The sequence below is a fragment of the Colias philodice genome, chromosome 3, assembly GCF_061535455.1.
Source record: "Colias philodice isolate Cphi_HAF_F1 chromosome 3, ilColPhil1 Martin Lab GWU primary, whole genome shotgun sequence".
NCBI classification, from domain to species: domain Eukaryota; kingdom Metazoa; phylum Arthropoda; class Insecta; order Lepidoptera; family Pieridae; genus Colias; species Colias philodice.
Window position 1 is genome coordinate 7359812 of NC_143088.1, and position 14245 is coordinate 7374056.

The 14245-nt window shown below is 31.3% G+C and overlaps 1 protein-coding gene across 4 annotated transcripts; it reads right to left on the bottom strand.

The window, feature by feature from the left end:
- Nucleotides 1-18: 18 nt before the first annotated feature.
- Nucleotides 19-12073, bottom strand: Esyt2 (extended synaptotagmin-like protein 2). 4 transcript variants are annotated; one of them, XM_089714520.1, is made up of 24 exons: nucleotides 11933-12073; nucleotides 11589-11693; nucleotides 11026-11223; nucleotides 10745-10786; nucleotides 10523-10663; nucleotides 10247-10323; nucleotides 9601-9667; nucleotides 9078-9223; nucleotides 8807-8927; nucleotides 8505-8568; nucleotides 7518-7624; nucleotides 5261-5343; nucleotides 4511-4559; nucleotides 4326-4415; nucleotides 4083-4169; nucleotides 3692-3850; nucleotides 3263-3415; nucleotides 2850-2973; nucleotides 2603-2698; nucleotides 2439-2514; nucleotides 2264-2356; nucleotides 2058-2154; nucleotides 1480-1620; nucleotides 19-572 (listed from the first exon to the last, which is right to left on the bottom strand). In XM_089714520.1, the coding sequence occupies exons 1-24, from the start codon at nucleotides 11933-11935 to the stop codon at nucleotides 486-488; spliced, it is 2406 nt and encodes an 801-aa protein (XP_089570646.1). In that variant the 5' UTR covers nucleotides 11936-12073; the 3' UTR covers nucleotides 19-485. The 4 variants fall into 4 exon arrangements, with proteins under 4 accessions (XP_089570646.1, XP_089570647.1, XP_089570644.1 ...); XM_089714521.1 differs by lacking the exon at nucleotides 5261-5343 and adding an exon at nucleotides 5726-5820 and having other exon boundaries at nucleotides 11929-12073; XM_089714518.1 differs by lacking the exon at nucleotides 5261-5343 and adding an exon at nucleotides 5726-5820 and having other exon boundaries at nucleotides 20-572.
- Between the last annotated feature and the right edge of the window lie 2172 nt (nucleotides 12074-14245).

A 14245-nucleotide genomic window follows, 5' to 3' on the forward strand; every position in this document is an offset into this window, starting at 1 on the left:
AAAACAAGGGTTATATATTTCTGTAAATTCTTTATTTCATAAGAAAGCGTACACATAAGAGCACAAGTTTGGACATACATATCATTTTTAATTAATTTAAAAGCATATTCTTTGTAATATATTTGTCTATGATGTTGTATAATTAATAACATCGATAAATTTAATGGCTATTTGATTATTTCGTAAGATTGAATTATTACAAACAAAATAATGTTATTCAAGTGCAAGAGATACATAACAAAGTCTAATAAAATCTGACTAGAAAATTATGATATTTCGGTATTTATAACAAACTTGAACAAGATCGTTAACAGTGATAGATCTAATAAGATAATTTAAAAAAGAAATAAAAATATGTATATGAAAAGTACAAAAACAAAAAATATATTCTTATGTTAAAAATGAGAACTTATAAGTCTATAATAAGCAAAGAGAATTAAATAGAATAGAATGCATAATTTTTTTTTCATAAGCAACATGAAAAGTTAATCTCTTGGTGTCATTTCTGGCAACAAGTCGTACCATAAAGTTTTTGCTTCTCTAAAATCATACTCGTTCAGATGTACTATCACCTGAAATTATTATAATATTAAAATTAATAAACCACTCTCAAATAAGACTTCAAAAACAATCACTGATGGTGTCTTTATTATTTTTTACAAGTTATCTGAATATTTTTGCATAAAGGACACAGACGATCATGGAGATGAGACATAAAATCCCACAATGGATATACTTAAAGGAGTTAAATAATTTCTAAAAATCATCGAAAATTTAATGAAACAATTATTAAACTAATAACATTAGGGATTCTGTAGGTATTTGACAACACAAACGTAATTTTTATTTTATTCTATTTCCTTATTCATTTACCATTAAGTATTCGGCAGTTGAACTGCATTCTAGTATATACATGTATGTAACATACGAGACTGCATGAATAAATACTAACGGCCCGGTACGTGCTCTGCTACGTATTAATTTATGATCAAATTCATTTATTCAAACAAAAAAAAATGTTGTGTGGTTTTATGAAACCACGGTATAAGTGAAACTGTTCGAACGGTTCCGAACACTGCTTTGTGTAGCGCATGTCGCGTGTCGGTCGGCTGCCGAGTAGGTATACCGCGATACACGCGACATGCGCTACACAGACCAAAAAGTTTGAGACGATGTAATAAAAGTTTCACTTTAAAAATATTTTATTATTTGCTAGCTAATTTGAGAGCGAAATCCCCATTTACAAAACGATCCGCCATTTATTGATTTCCATTGTTACAAAAAATGTGATATGTAAATAACAAGCCAATTTTTTACAAACTTCACATTAAAGAACTGCTCTACCGATTTCCGAGTACAAACTTCACATAGACAACCTATTAAAATAGTCTGAACAAAGCCTAAACATATGGTTTGGCTCATCTAGAGCCCATTTTTGAGTTATAAAATTACAAAAATTGGCATAGACATTTATATTACCTGTCCAATGACGGGGCTGCCCCCGAGGAAGCCCTTGTGCGTGGCGACGGTGACCTCCACGTGCCGCGAGTGCAGTTCGGCCAACGGGATCACCCACTCGAACTGCTCGTCGTACTCCGGCATGCAACTGTCCTTCACCACCTGTTTTTACACCAAGCAATATCGTTTACCTTAGTGTAACTAAAAACTAGGATAAACGTGATTCACAAACATTAAGATATAACTACATACGTGCTTTACCAAGTTTATTAAAACTCAAACATTTATTTATTCAATTAGCCTTCTTCTAGGAGCACTTTTGTAACATCATAACATAGTTTGTGCACACTGGTAATAACTGAGCAGAGTAATATGGGGACAGTAATGTATGCTACATTAGATTGTTACTGTATTTTATATTTTTATGTGGGGATCGAACTAAGAAGTTCTACTTTGAGTTTTACAAACACACACATAAATAAGAGGCAGTTGTCAACAAAGGGTATAACAAATTTACATATGGTGAAATTTAAATTCAATCAGAATAAGGGATTTTTATTATAAACAGAATTACATTACGAGTATTATAAAAATCTTACCACAGTCTTGCGCTTCGAGTCCTTGGAGCGTCCAGGGAGTAAGTACAATTTGACATATGGGTCAGGCACATTGGTTGGATCCTTCAGCGGTATGTTCCTGTGATTAATTAAGATAATTCAAATATATACCGCCTATTTTATTCTTGATTATACATTATATATAATCAATCAGTGATAAAAATAGAATAAATTCTATAGAAACTCACATAATTTTATGCACGACAACATAAAGTATCTGATTTTGCATGCTGTAACGAAGGGACAATAGGATGCGACCCAAACCGGCTTCACCTGCGGATCTACGAATTAGAGATAAAATTAGCATACACGCGTGTTTTATTTAAGTAACTAAAAATATATGGATGTTAATTATTAATTTACGTGGTCAATGATGACGTTCTATGGACAAGTTTCGGAGTCTCACGTTCCACTGGAGGGTGGCTTTCTTGCGGAATATCTGCAAATAATAATATTTTTATAATACATACCTATGTTTTAAAATTACGAACAAAATAATCTAAATTAATGTTTAAAGTATTATTTACCAATTTCTCGGGTGATTTGTTCAACAGGAATCGACTTTTCTGAACTGTTATCTTTACCGTCTTCGATATTTTTCATTTCGTTTGCTGGAGGTGGCACTGTAAAAACACAGAAGCTTTTTTAATTTAATACATTCCAGAACTATATTATAACACTAGTTCAAATGTGTGGAGGGAGAACTTCTTCAAAAAAACGATTAATATTTGTTATAAAAAGATCTCTGTTAATTTTTATTTAAGGAATAATCACCATAGCCGTTAGCTGGTTTAGCGGCATCTATAATGTCCGCAGTTGGCGCGGGAACAGGCTCCGGTACAGGCGTGTATGGAGCTTCTTCTTCATAATCCGCTTCCTTTAGCGCCTCTTTGAGAATCTATAGATAAGAATATATGTATGTTTTGAAATTCTAATAAGTAATAATGATATCAGAAAACATATGGATGAATAGGTCATGTAAGGAACTTATGATGAGAGACTTATAATATGCATTTAGTAGTGCAAACAAAACCATTCGAGTATAGTTTTTACATCTCTCTGTACAAATATACATATATATATTCAACTCAATATACAATGTGTTAAAAATCCTTATTGTTATCCAATCGGAAATCAAAAAAATGTATAATTCGTCTTTTGCAATATTCAGACATTTAAAAAAATACCTTTAATTGAAGCGCCAAAAGTACTTTCGACTCTGGTCCAGATTTCTGCAAGTTGATGGGCTGAGTCAACATGGCGAGATCTTTTTGTTTCAGTAAGGCCGCTATTCCATAAGTAAGCTGTCCCAGTGAACTGCCTGTCTTCTGGTCTACAACCTGTAGAAAAAGAAAATATTAAAATCTATCTCATTTATGAGAAAAGATTGGTCTAAATCCTTTTCATAATAAAAACATGTTGTGAAATAGGGTTTCAGTTTATCATTTAGCCTACATTACGTCTACGTTTTTATTTCGCATTACGTTTGCGTAAAAGATTGCGAAACTAATACACTTTCGTTTCTTCTGAATCTGAAATTAACTACTGAAAATTAAATTAAACACACAAAAACAACTCAATAAGTGTGTACATATGTTTCGAAAATCCACCTATACCTTTATTTCGAGTATATCAACTTCAGGATGTTGCACGAGGAAGGAGTGACCGATCTCGTACACGGGACTGTCGGTTCTCATCTGAACCGCTGTGTTCTCTGTCTTCTTACCGACGGTCAGTTGTAGGTATGGATCGGGTCTAGACGTAGCTCGGGCACTCTAAAATGAAAAAAATAATAATATATATTATATATATATCTGCTATATTTAATTAGTGATTACATACCTCATAGAAATAAAAATAATAACATACCGAATTCCATGTAATAGAAACTATTATATTGTGAGTAAGTACAGAATGGTCTTTAACAATTTATTGTAATTAATTGATTCAATTACTATTTCTTAATTTTATAGTAAATTTAATAATAAACTAGGATTCATAACTCACAGGTAGATGTTTGCACGAGTCGATGTATACGGACAGAACCGCACTACTAAGCTCAGCATTCTTTATCAATTGAGCTTCCGTAAGAGCCTGTAACACACAAAACAGCAGTATTGTATAATGAAGATTGAAACAGGATACCTATCTATCTTCCTAGATGTAATGAAGATTAAAATTTGAGAAATGTGAAATATTAACATTGGGCTTAATTATCAACACATCATTAAATTTAAATAATTTTCTTACATTACGCAGATCCGAGAAATTTGTTGAAAGGCGGTGCCATGATAGACGCAGCAGGACCTTGCCATGCTTTGCTTGTTGCAGTGTTTGCCACTAAAATATAATTTAGAATAAAAGTTCAGATTTTGTAATAGGTACATAGTTACACAGAAAAAATATTATAAAAAAAGGTTTCAATCTTTGCTTACTGTATCAAGGCGACCAGCGCGAACTACTTGCGAGATATCCAAGGAACACCTGTAAAATATTTCGCATTATACTTCTTCGAATACTTTAATATTACATAGAACTTAATATATTTATTAAAAATTTTAAAGAACACTCCAAGCTGCTGTACATCGAAACTTATTAGCACAGTGTTAGTGATTAGTAGGCGGAGCAGTGTGGAAAACATGTTAGTAGTAATTAGTGGAAATGAGTACATGTACGAAGATACTGTATATCTCGGTGGATTTCTTTAGCAGATGCTATTCTATGGGGTACTAAGTGCCTTAATAATTAATTGAAAATATATGTTCTACCTATTACCAATTGCAGTCCTTAAGCATACTTCACTGTAACCATTTTATAATTCAATTAGATAAATTATATTAATAAAATGCAATATAGGATTTGGAGCGAATATTAAAAACATATTAATATCTTAATTTCTGATTTATTTGATTTTGAGCTATGTGCATAAAATTTCCAAATTGCGTACCAATCCTTTATTTCTACATTGTGAACAACTCTCAGTATTATCAGTCGTATAACCTTACAATAAATACTAACAATTGTTTAAACAACTACACAATCTTTTTCGTGCCATTCCTTTTAAAACTCCAGTGTTACTAATTATGAAATAACATTCCATGAAATGAATGTCGTAATATAGCCGAAGTATACTGTGATATCAAGACAGTTGTGGATAGTATACGCTGTGTTGGACAGCGACCGACCTGCCGAGGTGTTCGTCCTTCCCAGCGCGATCCCAGTCGAAAAGCTGAATTGTAGCGCGCGTCGCGCTGTCTCTCAGGATTGACTGTCATCAGTCACATAATATACGTACATACATAAGCGAAATGAAAGTGTGTTGTACACATAAACACATATTAGTAAATAAAAAATTAATAATTAGTCCCTATAGCACACGTTATGTTGTCACCCATTCTGATAAATTTGTAAATGCAAAAAATCACCACACGTAATTGCAACGCAAAACTAATACGTGAAAAACCATCTTAGCACCTGCAATCGAAGTTGATTTCATATATCATTATCTAAGTATATGAATGCGACGTACCTACACTTATGAGAATAATGTAAAGTTATGGCATATTTATAACTTGCGACAGAGGTGCTAAGATGTACAAATAACCACGCAAAACAAAACAAAAAGGGTCGTCGCTAAATTCGTAACGGACCTGCCGAGGTAATCATCGTTCTGAATGCCCATCCCCGGGTCCCAGTCCCACAACTCGCACTGCAGCACCTGACTCTTTCTTGAGCTTATAATCGCCTTAGGACAAACCACAATATGAAATTATTAACAGACCCCAACATCCACCCTTTTAGATATTTATAACAAGACAACCATTGAATTTTATTTATGTCTATTGTAAAATATATCTACAACTTATTTTGTTCACAATGAACGGGCTATTCTAAAAGAGGAGATTAAATACATTTAAATCGAATTAATAATATTTAAATCAAAATAAAATAGAAAATCTCACCTGTACAAGTCTACCCAAAAAAAATAATAGAAAACATATAGCCTTTGAAGCGTTCAATTATTTTAAGTCTGTTTAAAGAAATAATATTTGAATGAAAGCAATCCATCAGTCCCCGGAATCACAGACACAATAGATAATCTATTGTGTCGCGCCCCGATCGGGGCGCTCGGTGGTCAATGGGTTAATATTTACTCATATTATTTCTTAAAACGGACAAAGCTAAAGCGTGTAAGAAAAAAGAGATTGTGTATCTAGACAAATAATAATAATTGAAGTCTGAACATATCTTATACATACATTGATTTGTAGTACATATAACACATTAAAAAAAATGTAATAACTTCCGAATAACCATGTGACAGTTTTTTACTTTATGATAAAAACAAACATCTTTTTCCATACATAAAGCGATTAACTAGCGTCTAACATCCAGCGCCCACTACAAGCCCCGGTGCGACCATGCGCTAGCTCCTACCGCCACCGCCACTCACCTGCCCAGTTTGTCATCATCGTTGCTATCGTCCTTGTCGAACACTTCTATTTCCAACGCTTGGCCCAACGATTGCATTACACGAGCCTTTACATATGAGAACAAAATCATATTGACGAATTCGAATTTGTAAGGATGCCACTGATTCATTCACATTTAATGTGCCGTTATTTAGAAATTTATGGTCGTCAGTTAAAGAGTGGGTGATAAGATATTTGAAAACCAATTGTACGAGATAAAGAGGACAGAGGCGTCGTCTTCGTAAAAGCAATCGCCATTATGCCTATAAGTATACTTCATGCTTTGCTTTTGAAATGATATAGCTAAGTGTGCATGCCAGAATAAATTTAAAAAAGCTCATGTGCAGATATTATTATTTGTAAACATAGATGTAATTCAAATATATATCAGAAGAATGTTTAGAAAATATATTCCGAAAAGATAGTTTACAATCAATAATTATATTTTTTTAGTAAAACCGAATTAAACCGGAATCCTTCAAAAATAGTATTACATGTCACACACTTTACATTCATTTAATTTAATTTAATTATTAAAATATAAGTATTCAAAATAATTAAAATATGTCTAGGTGCATATAATGCAAAACTAATAAAACTACAGGCGCATGCTATAGAACAAGGAAATATTAAGAAATGTTAGCACTAAGCATTTCGAAACACTATAATATTAATCACAATAAAATATAAATGCTTTTTAGTATCAGGATCTCATCATATTGAGAATTACTGATGGAAAACATTATTTGTATATAAAATATAAATCCTGAACCCTTGGAACTACTTACTCACCTACATAATGAAGAAATAAGAAAAGATAATTAAATGATCTACAATTTTGAAAGAAGTTTCCAATGCATCCCTATTTATTAATATAGTAAGAAAATAATTAATGTTATTATTTAAAGTGCACTACCCATTACCAGTGCAAAATATAAGAAATTTCATATACAAAAATGTAATAACTTACCTCACACCAGTAGTCCCAGCGAGGGTTAACATCGTTATCAATATGTTTTGTTTTCCACTGCTGGGCGCCGACCGTTATGATGGCGTAAGGGTCAGACTTACCCTTCCCTGTCGATGTCAAATAAATTTAATGTGATATTTTTGATAAAATTTACTTGCCTTAGATCATTCTGACTGAATAAATTAGCACTTAGCTTTAAAAAAATGTATAGCCCTTCTCCATTATGGAATTTCTTAGATGTGAAAATGTGATAGATAACTTTATAGTTATAGTCCTTTCCACCTAAGATGATTTCTGTGACACATCGATTTTTGACACGTGTAGAGATGTCGGTTACTGAAATCGTATCAATTGTTTCCGATAATCGATAATATTCTATATGGAAATGAAATCGATTTGAATAAAGTACCAAAATTAGTTTTTTCGGCATTTCGCCAACAATTAACTAAGGAAACTTAGCAAACAACAGCAACAAAAAGTCAACAATAACAATTAGTAACAATAACAGAATACCACGTAAAGTATCAATATAAAAATGCATACAAGGCTGACGCACTCGTACAGACGATTGACTCGATTGACAAACGATCACAAGATGGGCGCCGATTATATGATTTTCCAACTCTATGATTTTTCAACGATCCATTTCATGTACACGAATTGCGTAGGTATTATATTTTTGTGTTATTTTATTTTATTTTTCATTATATTAAACTAAACAATACTGTTTTTGATTTATAAGCTTAAGATGTTTCATTTTTATATTTTTGGTAATAATGCCGCCATAAAATAAAAATATTATGTACTAAAATTATTTTGACTTTTTAAACATAAAATTCGTAATTCGGAACACGATGAAGTGTCACAGGAATCATCATAGGTGAAAAGGACTATAGTAATAATACATAGTAAGTTTCATAACAAAGTTTGACACGACAAAAATTATGTCAAACGTTCATATGATACATTTTACCAGGAACACCATACCTATCATAGATACGTCTTTTTTCATGAGATTCTGAGCTTGAACTAAATGAATTCGAAGAACACCCTGAAATAAAATAAAACTTTTACCAATATGATTCCACTTTATAAGCATTTATGAAACATTCATTCATTGATAATGATAACTTATGTCTTAAGTATACTAGTTCTATACAAGATTTTAAATGGAAAAAAATTCGCTCAAAAGAAAGGCGGCATTTTCCATCCAAAATTATATTTATCTGAATGTTTAAAATTCTAATAAGAATTCATAATATTATGTTTTAGTTTAATATTATTTGTACCTCAGGTTCAGGCATCCTCAAATCGACAGTGGGTATTTCATCACTGAGCTTTATCGGCAGTTTGTTAGGTAGCACCATCATCTTCGCGATTTGTTCCACAATACAACGACGCAGGATGTCACTGTTATGTTTTAACATTAACTATATCATAACAGTTCAACAATTTTGAGTCAAAAATTGCATAAAATTGATCAATGTGCTCAATTATAGAAAAAGAAAAAAAGGTATTTATATCAGTCATAAAATTCTTGAATGTAATCATTTTTATTACCTAAACCCTGGCATGTCCAAAACATCGGCGGCTCCAACAAGGTTGAAGTCAATAGACGGATTATTGAGGAAGAATATCTGAAGGCCACCCACCAAGGGCATCTTGGAAATGAGAGGCTTCATAACAACACGCGCCATTCCGTGAAGCTTAAATTCAATTAATTTATTATTAAAAAAACAAAATAGATATCTTATATTATGTAAACAAAAATAAACTGGTAACAAATTGTAGGCGCATAACCCAAGAATAAAAGTTTTAATAACTAATAAATTTTTAAAAACAAAAAGACGAGGCGAATATTTATGTAGATAAATATTAATTAATAAAAATATTCAATGCATTAAATCATAAAAATAGCTGAGATCATTAATCACCATTCCATTTGAAATTTGTGACCTTGTACCAACATTAGGCTATCAAACAATGTTTTTAATCCAACTAGCAGTAGAGATTAACGCGTATAAACAAACAATTCGTCAATTTTCAGTACAGATATATCTTTGCTCATTAGTCATTACATTACCTGCAGATCTTTAATTCCACCTCTAATACGCTGAAGGACGAACGAAATGTCGCAATCACCCGCATAACTGTAAACAAAAAATAAACCTTTACAATCATGATAACATTGATTGTAGTATTCTCTTTTTTCCATTTACTTTTCCTGGAATTGTAAAGTAATATTGTCCGAATAATACAATTTGAATTGAAATTTACAAGTAGATAAGATTTATAGTTAATTTATTTATAGTTAAAAAATTAATAAGATTTGATAGTTAAGTATAACAAAAATAAAAATTATAGTAAGTATACACCTGTGATTGATTTTACGCGAGTATTATGTAGTTTTAATGCAACCCTGCAACCATGCTCTCTGCAAAGTGCTCGGATTAAATGATATAAGTCGTAAATCGCGTTTAAAATTTTAATTTGGGCGCTGAATTATATTAATAAAAATATATATAAATACATATTTTTTGTGTTTGTCATATTAAAGTTTGAATTAATTATAATTATCATGCAGGAAAAAATAAATCGAAATTCGTTATCATTTACCACTTCCTTTGATTGGAATAGTTACAAATTAGCATGGAATAAACTAGAAACCGTTATCACCACCGTGACTTTACCTCATTATTCATAAAGTACATATATGAGATTAAACTTACAACAAGTCAACATCCATAATGATTTCATTTCTCGAAAGATTCTTATCATACACCTTAACGCCGCCAACTCTTGGTGCCTGTAAATAGTAAAGATTGTCTCAAATATATTTATTACAATTTAATTTACTATTATCATGCTTAATAACTTTTATCTTATTAATTTAGGTTAATTAGGGAACTTGGCAACAGTTATCAAAAAACAACTTTGATATAGTCTAAACTGTAATACATAGTAATAAATTACCTAAATAAATAAAGTACAAATAAAATACTTACAATGGTCCCAAGGATCATGCGTTCAAACTTAAACCCATTCAATTTATAATTCTTTAAACTCTCAGCCACAGCTGGTTCAATAGATTCTTTAAGTAAGGTTCTTGCATAGTAGTTTACATTGGGCCATACTTGAAGCAGGATCTATAATAGACATTGAATTTTGAAAAATAAAATTATTATAATTTTAGAATACTGTTTGTTTTATTTATACTAATTACAAACCCTGTTCAACCATTCAGCTCGTTCTATATCAGGGAAGAATACCTAAAAATAAAAAAAAATTAATGCCATTAACGGGTCAGTGTTCATTTTGGTAATTACGTTAAATATTGAATTAATATGGGCTGATCAAATATCAAAGAGCATACATTGAGTTTTTAAATAAAATTGTTTGATTTCTTGTGCATCAATTGAATAGAAAACAAAATGGGATAGAGATTATTCCTAGGCTACTTTATAAATTATTACTTTATTATATAAATTAAATAATAAATATAATATACCCAAGCTGGTAGATCATCCAGTCTTGCAAGAATAACATCCTTTTCTGAGGAGATAGCTGCAACTTTAGCTATATTTCGCCTGTACTCATTCTCTCTACGCCATTGGTCCCTAAGGACGGAAAGTACCACTGGTCCAATCAGCCAAGCAACACTCCATTGCATATAACCAACTAAGTATACTGCACCAACTATAGACACCTAAAAGTGATAAATTACTTGAACATCATTTTAATTATCATAAAAACATGTTAACTTTAACTGTTTAGTTAACATTATTATCATTGTTTATGTATTATATCATAATGGTTTGAATTCCTTAAGAATGAATAAGCATCAAGCATTGGTTCAAACCATTTCAATGTCTTCTATGACTCACCACTTACTTGAACTGTGTTTATATGGCAATGTGAACCTTGAATGAATTGAATACAAGTGTTATGTAGAAAACGAGAAGTTTATTTCTAACATTATTTATAGACTTGATATTCAATTTTATTTTTTAATTATAAAGATAACGAAACAACAAATGTGGTATGCTGTATACATTTGCTAATAAATATTACCTTTTTGAAGAATATATAGATCATCGACAAAACATTGTTGTCGCCATCACTGCGTACAGGAAGAGCAAACTTGCTGTTTTCCGACATATTATTTTCACAACTTGCCTGTAGGTGTAAAATGTAGTACATGTATAAAAATACAAAATAATTTGCTATAAATCAAATTATACTTGAAAACAATGTAAACAAAATTATAGTAATAATTATTGATAAGTTTAATATCTTTATTTTACTTGAAATATGGACAATGGTAGTCATATTTATTTTTAGTATTCCAAAAGTGGCATCCAATCTTATTGAAATTTTATGTACGAGCTTTATGAATAAAATATAAACTTACCTACCATATTAAGAGTTGGGTTTTTGCAAATAAATATAAAAACAAGCGAAATGTACTAATACAGCATAATACAAAAACAAAAGTGGAAAAAGTCACTGGAACTACTCTAAAAGTGCTGTTTAGAAAAAAATATCCATACAACTGCGGAGCCGAAGCCCGAAAGTCGAAACTCGATCTCGAAAGCCCGAAAATTGAGATTTGACAAACATGAAAAAATTGACATTAAACAGTTCAACATTTGACATTTGACACTAGACAGATTACACCAGAGTATAATAGGGTAGATTACACCATCGCCCAAACATACACAGAGTAAGTAATTACACAGTTAATATAATGCCTATATTATGATATTGTGATTGTGAAGATTTTCGCGATTCATTCGTTCATCAGCGGGAATATTTTAAGTATGTATTATATAAAAATTACTTTTTAAATATCATACTTTTCGCAGCAAGCGCGCGGTCGCAATTTAAATTGTAACTTGTAAGTAATAAAAAGACGTGTGGCACTCGGGGACTGCCGCGGTAAAGCTATTGCATAGCATGCCTTCAAGCCACACCTCCGTGCCCGTCGGAGTGGGGAGCGTGAGGTTTTTTCGTTACGGAATTTCTCGATTCGGTCCCCGCGCTCAAGGCCGGCGATAGAAGCTATGCAATAGCTTAAAAATTAATAAAAAATACCTCATTGGAGAGTCATTTAAAATATTTTATCTAATACATCTGCAGAACAGGCGCCGTAATATTTTTTAGATATGTTTTAAAGAAAAATTAAGTTTTCAAATTTGTCGTTCAAGTTTGGTCGTCTACAACAAGTAACAACTTCTTCGTCAACTTTGCGTTCAATGTTGGTCTAGAGCATCCTATTCTACATGAATATATCCTAGAAACTATAACATTTCAAAATATGTATGCTCTTAGTCGAAAATCTAATACTTTTTATGAAAAACCATTATGTAACTTCGAATATCCCGAAATCGGCTAGATTTCGCATAGCCTTGTTCGCAAACTGGTCCGTAAAAGCGTAAGGTCTGCAAACGATCTTATGCCTCTGTCTGTATATTATAATATGTTACCGGAAATGTATGAAATCAAGGAATTGTATACAAATCCTAGGAAATGTGCACAATTCCGATACTATTTAGGAAATGTATAAAATATTGTTTAAAAAACTATTTAATGCATAGATATCCTAGGAAATGTATAATTTTCCTCGGAATTGTTTATAATTCCAATATCGTATTAGGAAATGTATAAAGTAAATGCTTTCTGTAATAAAACACGTTGTTAATTTTTTTTTATGATAAGTAGCACTTATTGAGACAATCGGGTAACAGTCATACCGTAAGATAATAATAATATGTTCATCAACTATCTATTAACTTTTAACGTAGGTAAGTATCACAAAATCAACTTATATTTATTCTTATCAATCAATCAAATTTTTATTTGGCAGGTAATCAGTCTGATAATTTAGTAATAATTATAAATGTCACATTATAAAAGTAAATCATTATATTATAATACTTTGTCAGTCCATATAGCTATTTATTTTTGCAGGGTAAGCTCGAATGGCATTTGGAAGTGCATTATACTTTATTTTTAAAGCACAGACATCTTGCTGTAGCAATAATACCCATCGTTCCGTTGTCCCCGCGTAACTTCCAATATCTTTAATGTTTTACATTTCCGATTGCTATTTAGGGAATGTATAGATTTCCTAGGAAATGTGTATAAAATAATTTATTTCACACATTTCCGTGCGATTTTAGAAATTACATACATTTCCTAGGAATTGTATACAATGACGGATTACATAAATTTCCGTTAACATATACATGTGCGGTACCTATATTATTACTTGCTCTGTGATGTGCGGTGGTAGCGTTTACCATCAGGCGCTCTTGCCGTCGACGTCGACGTCGTTAGAAAAATCGCAAAAAAAAATAAACATCGATACAACAACATCGAAACAGCGATAAGACCGCCTGTTGTGCTCTTTGTTACTTATATAATTATTATGTATCCTTATTTGTACTTTTCTCTGTGGTGCACAATAAAGAATTTTTGTTTGTTTGTAAACATCACTTTGTTTATTTATTTTTTTGCGATTTTTCTTTACGTGGGTTATTTTTAAACATACACAAACAATTTTTATTTTATAGGTATCTTTATTTTCATAGTCATGTCTTAATTTCTAAAGCAGTCGACATATTAAAAAAATATTTACGGTTACATATTTAATAGAAATTCACAAGTTTTGAATTATAAAAAAAATTGTATATGTACTGTATTGTTTTCACTATTAATTATTATTT

Bases quoted from the DNA above. Each gene is read 5' to 3' on its own strand.
- Esyt2 (XM_089714518.1), bottom strand. The intron at 8,928-9,077 runs GTAATAAAAATG...AAAACATAACAG, and splicing joins TTGGACATGCCAGGGTTTAG to TGACATCCTGCGTCGTTGTA. The intron at 4,170-4,325 runs GTAAGAAAATTA...TGTGTGTTACAG, and splicing joins ATTTCTCGGATCTGCGTAAT to GCTCTTACGGAAGCTCAATT.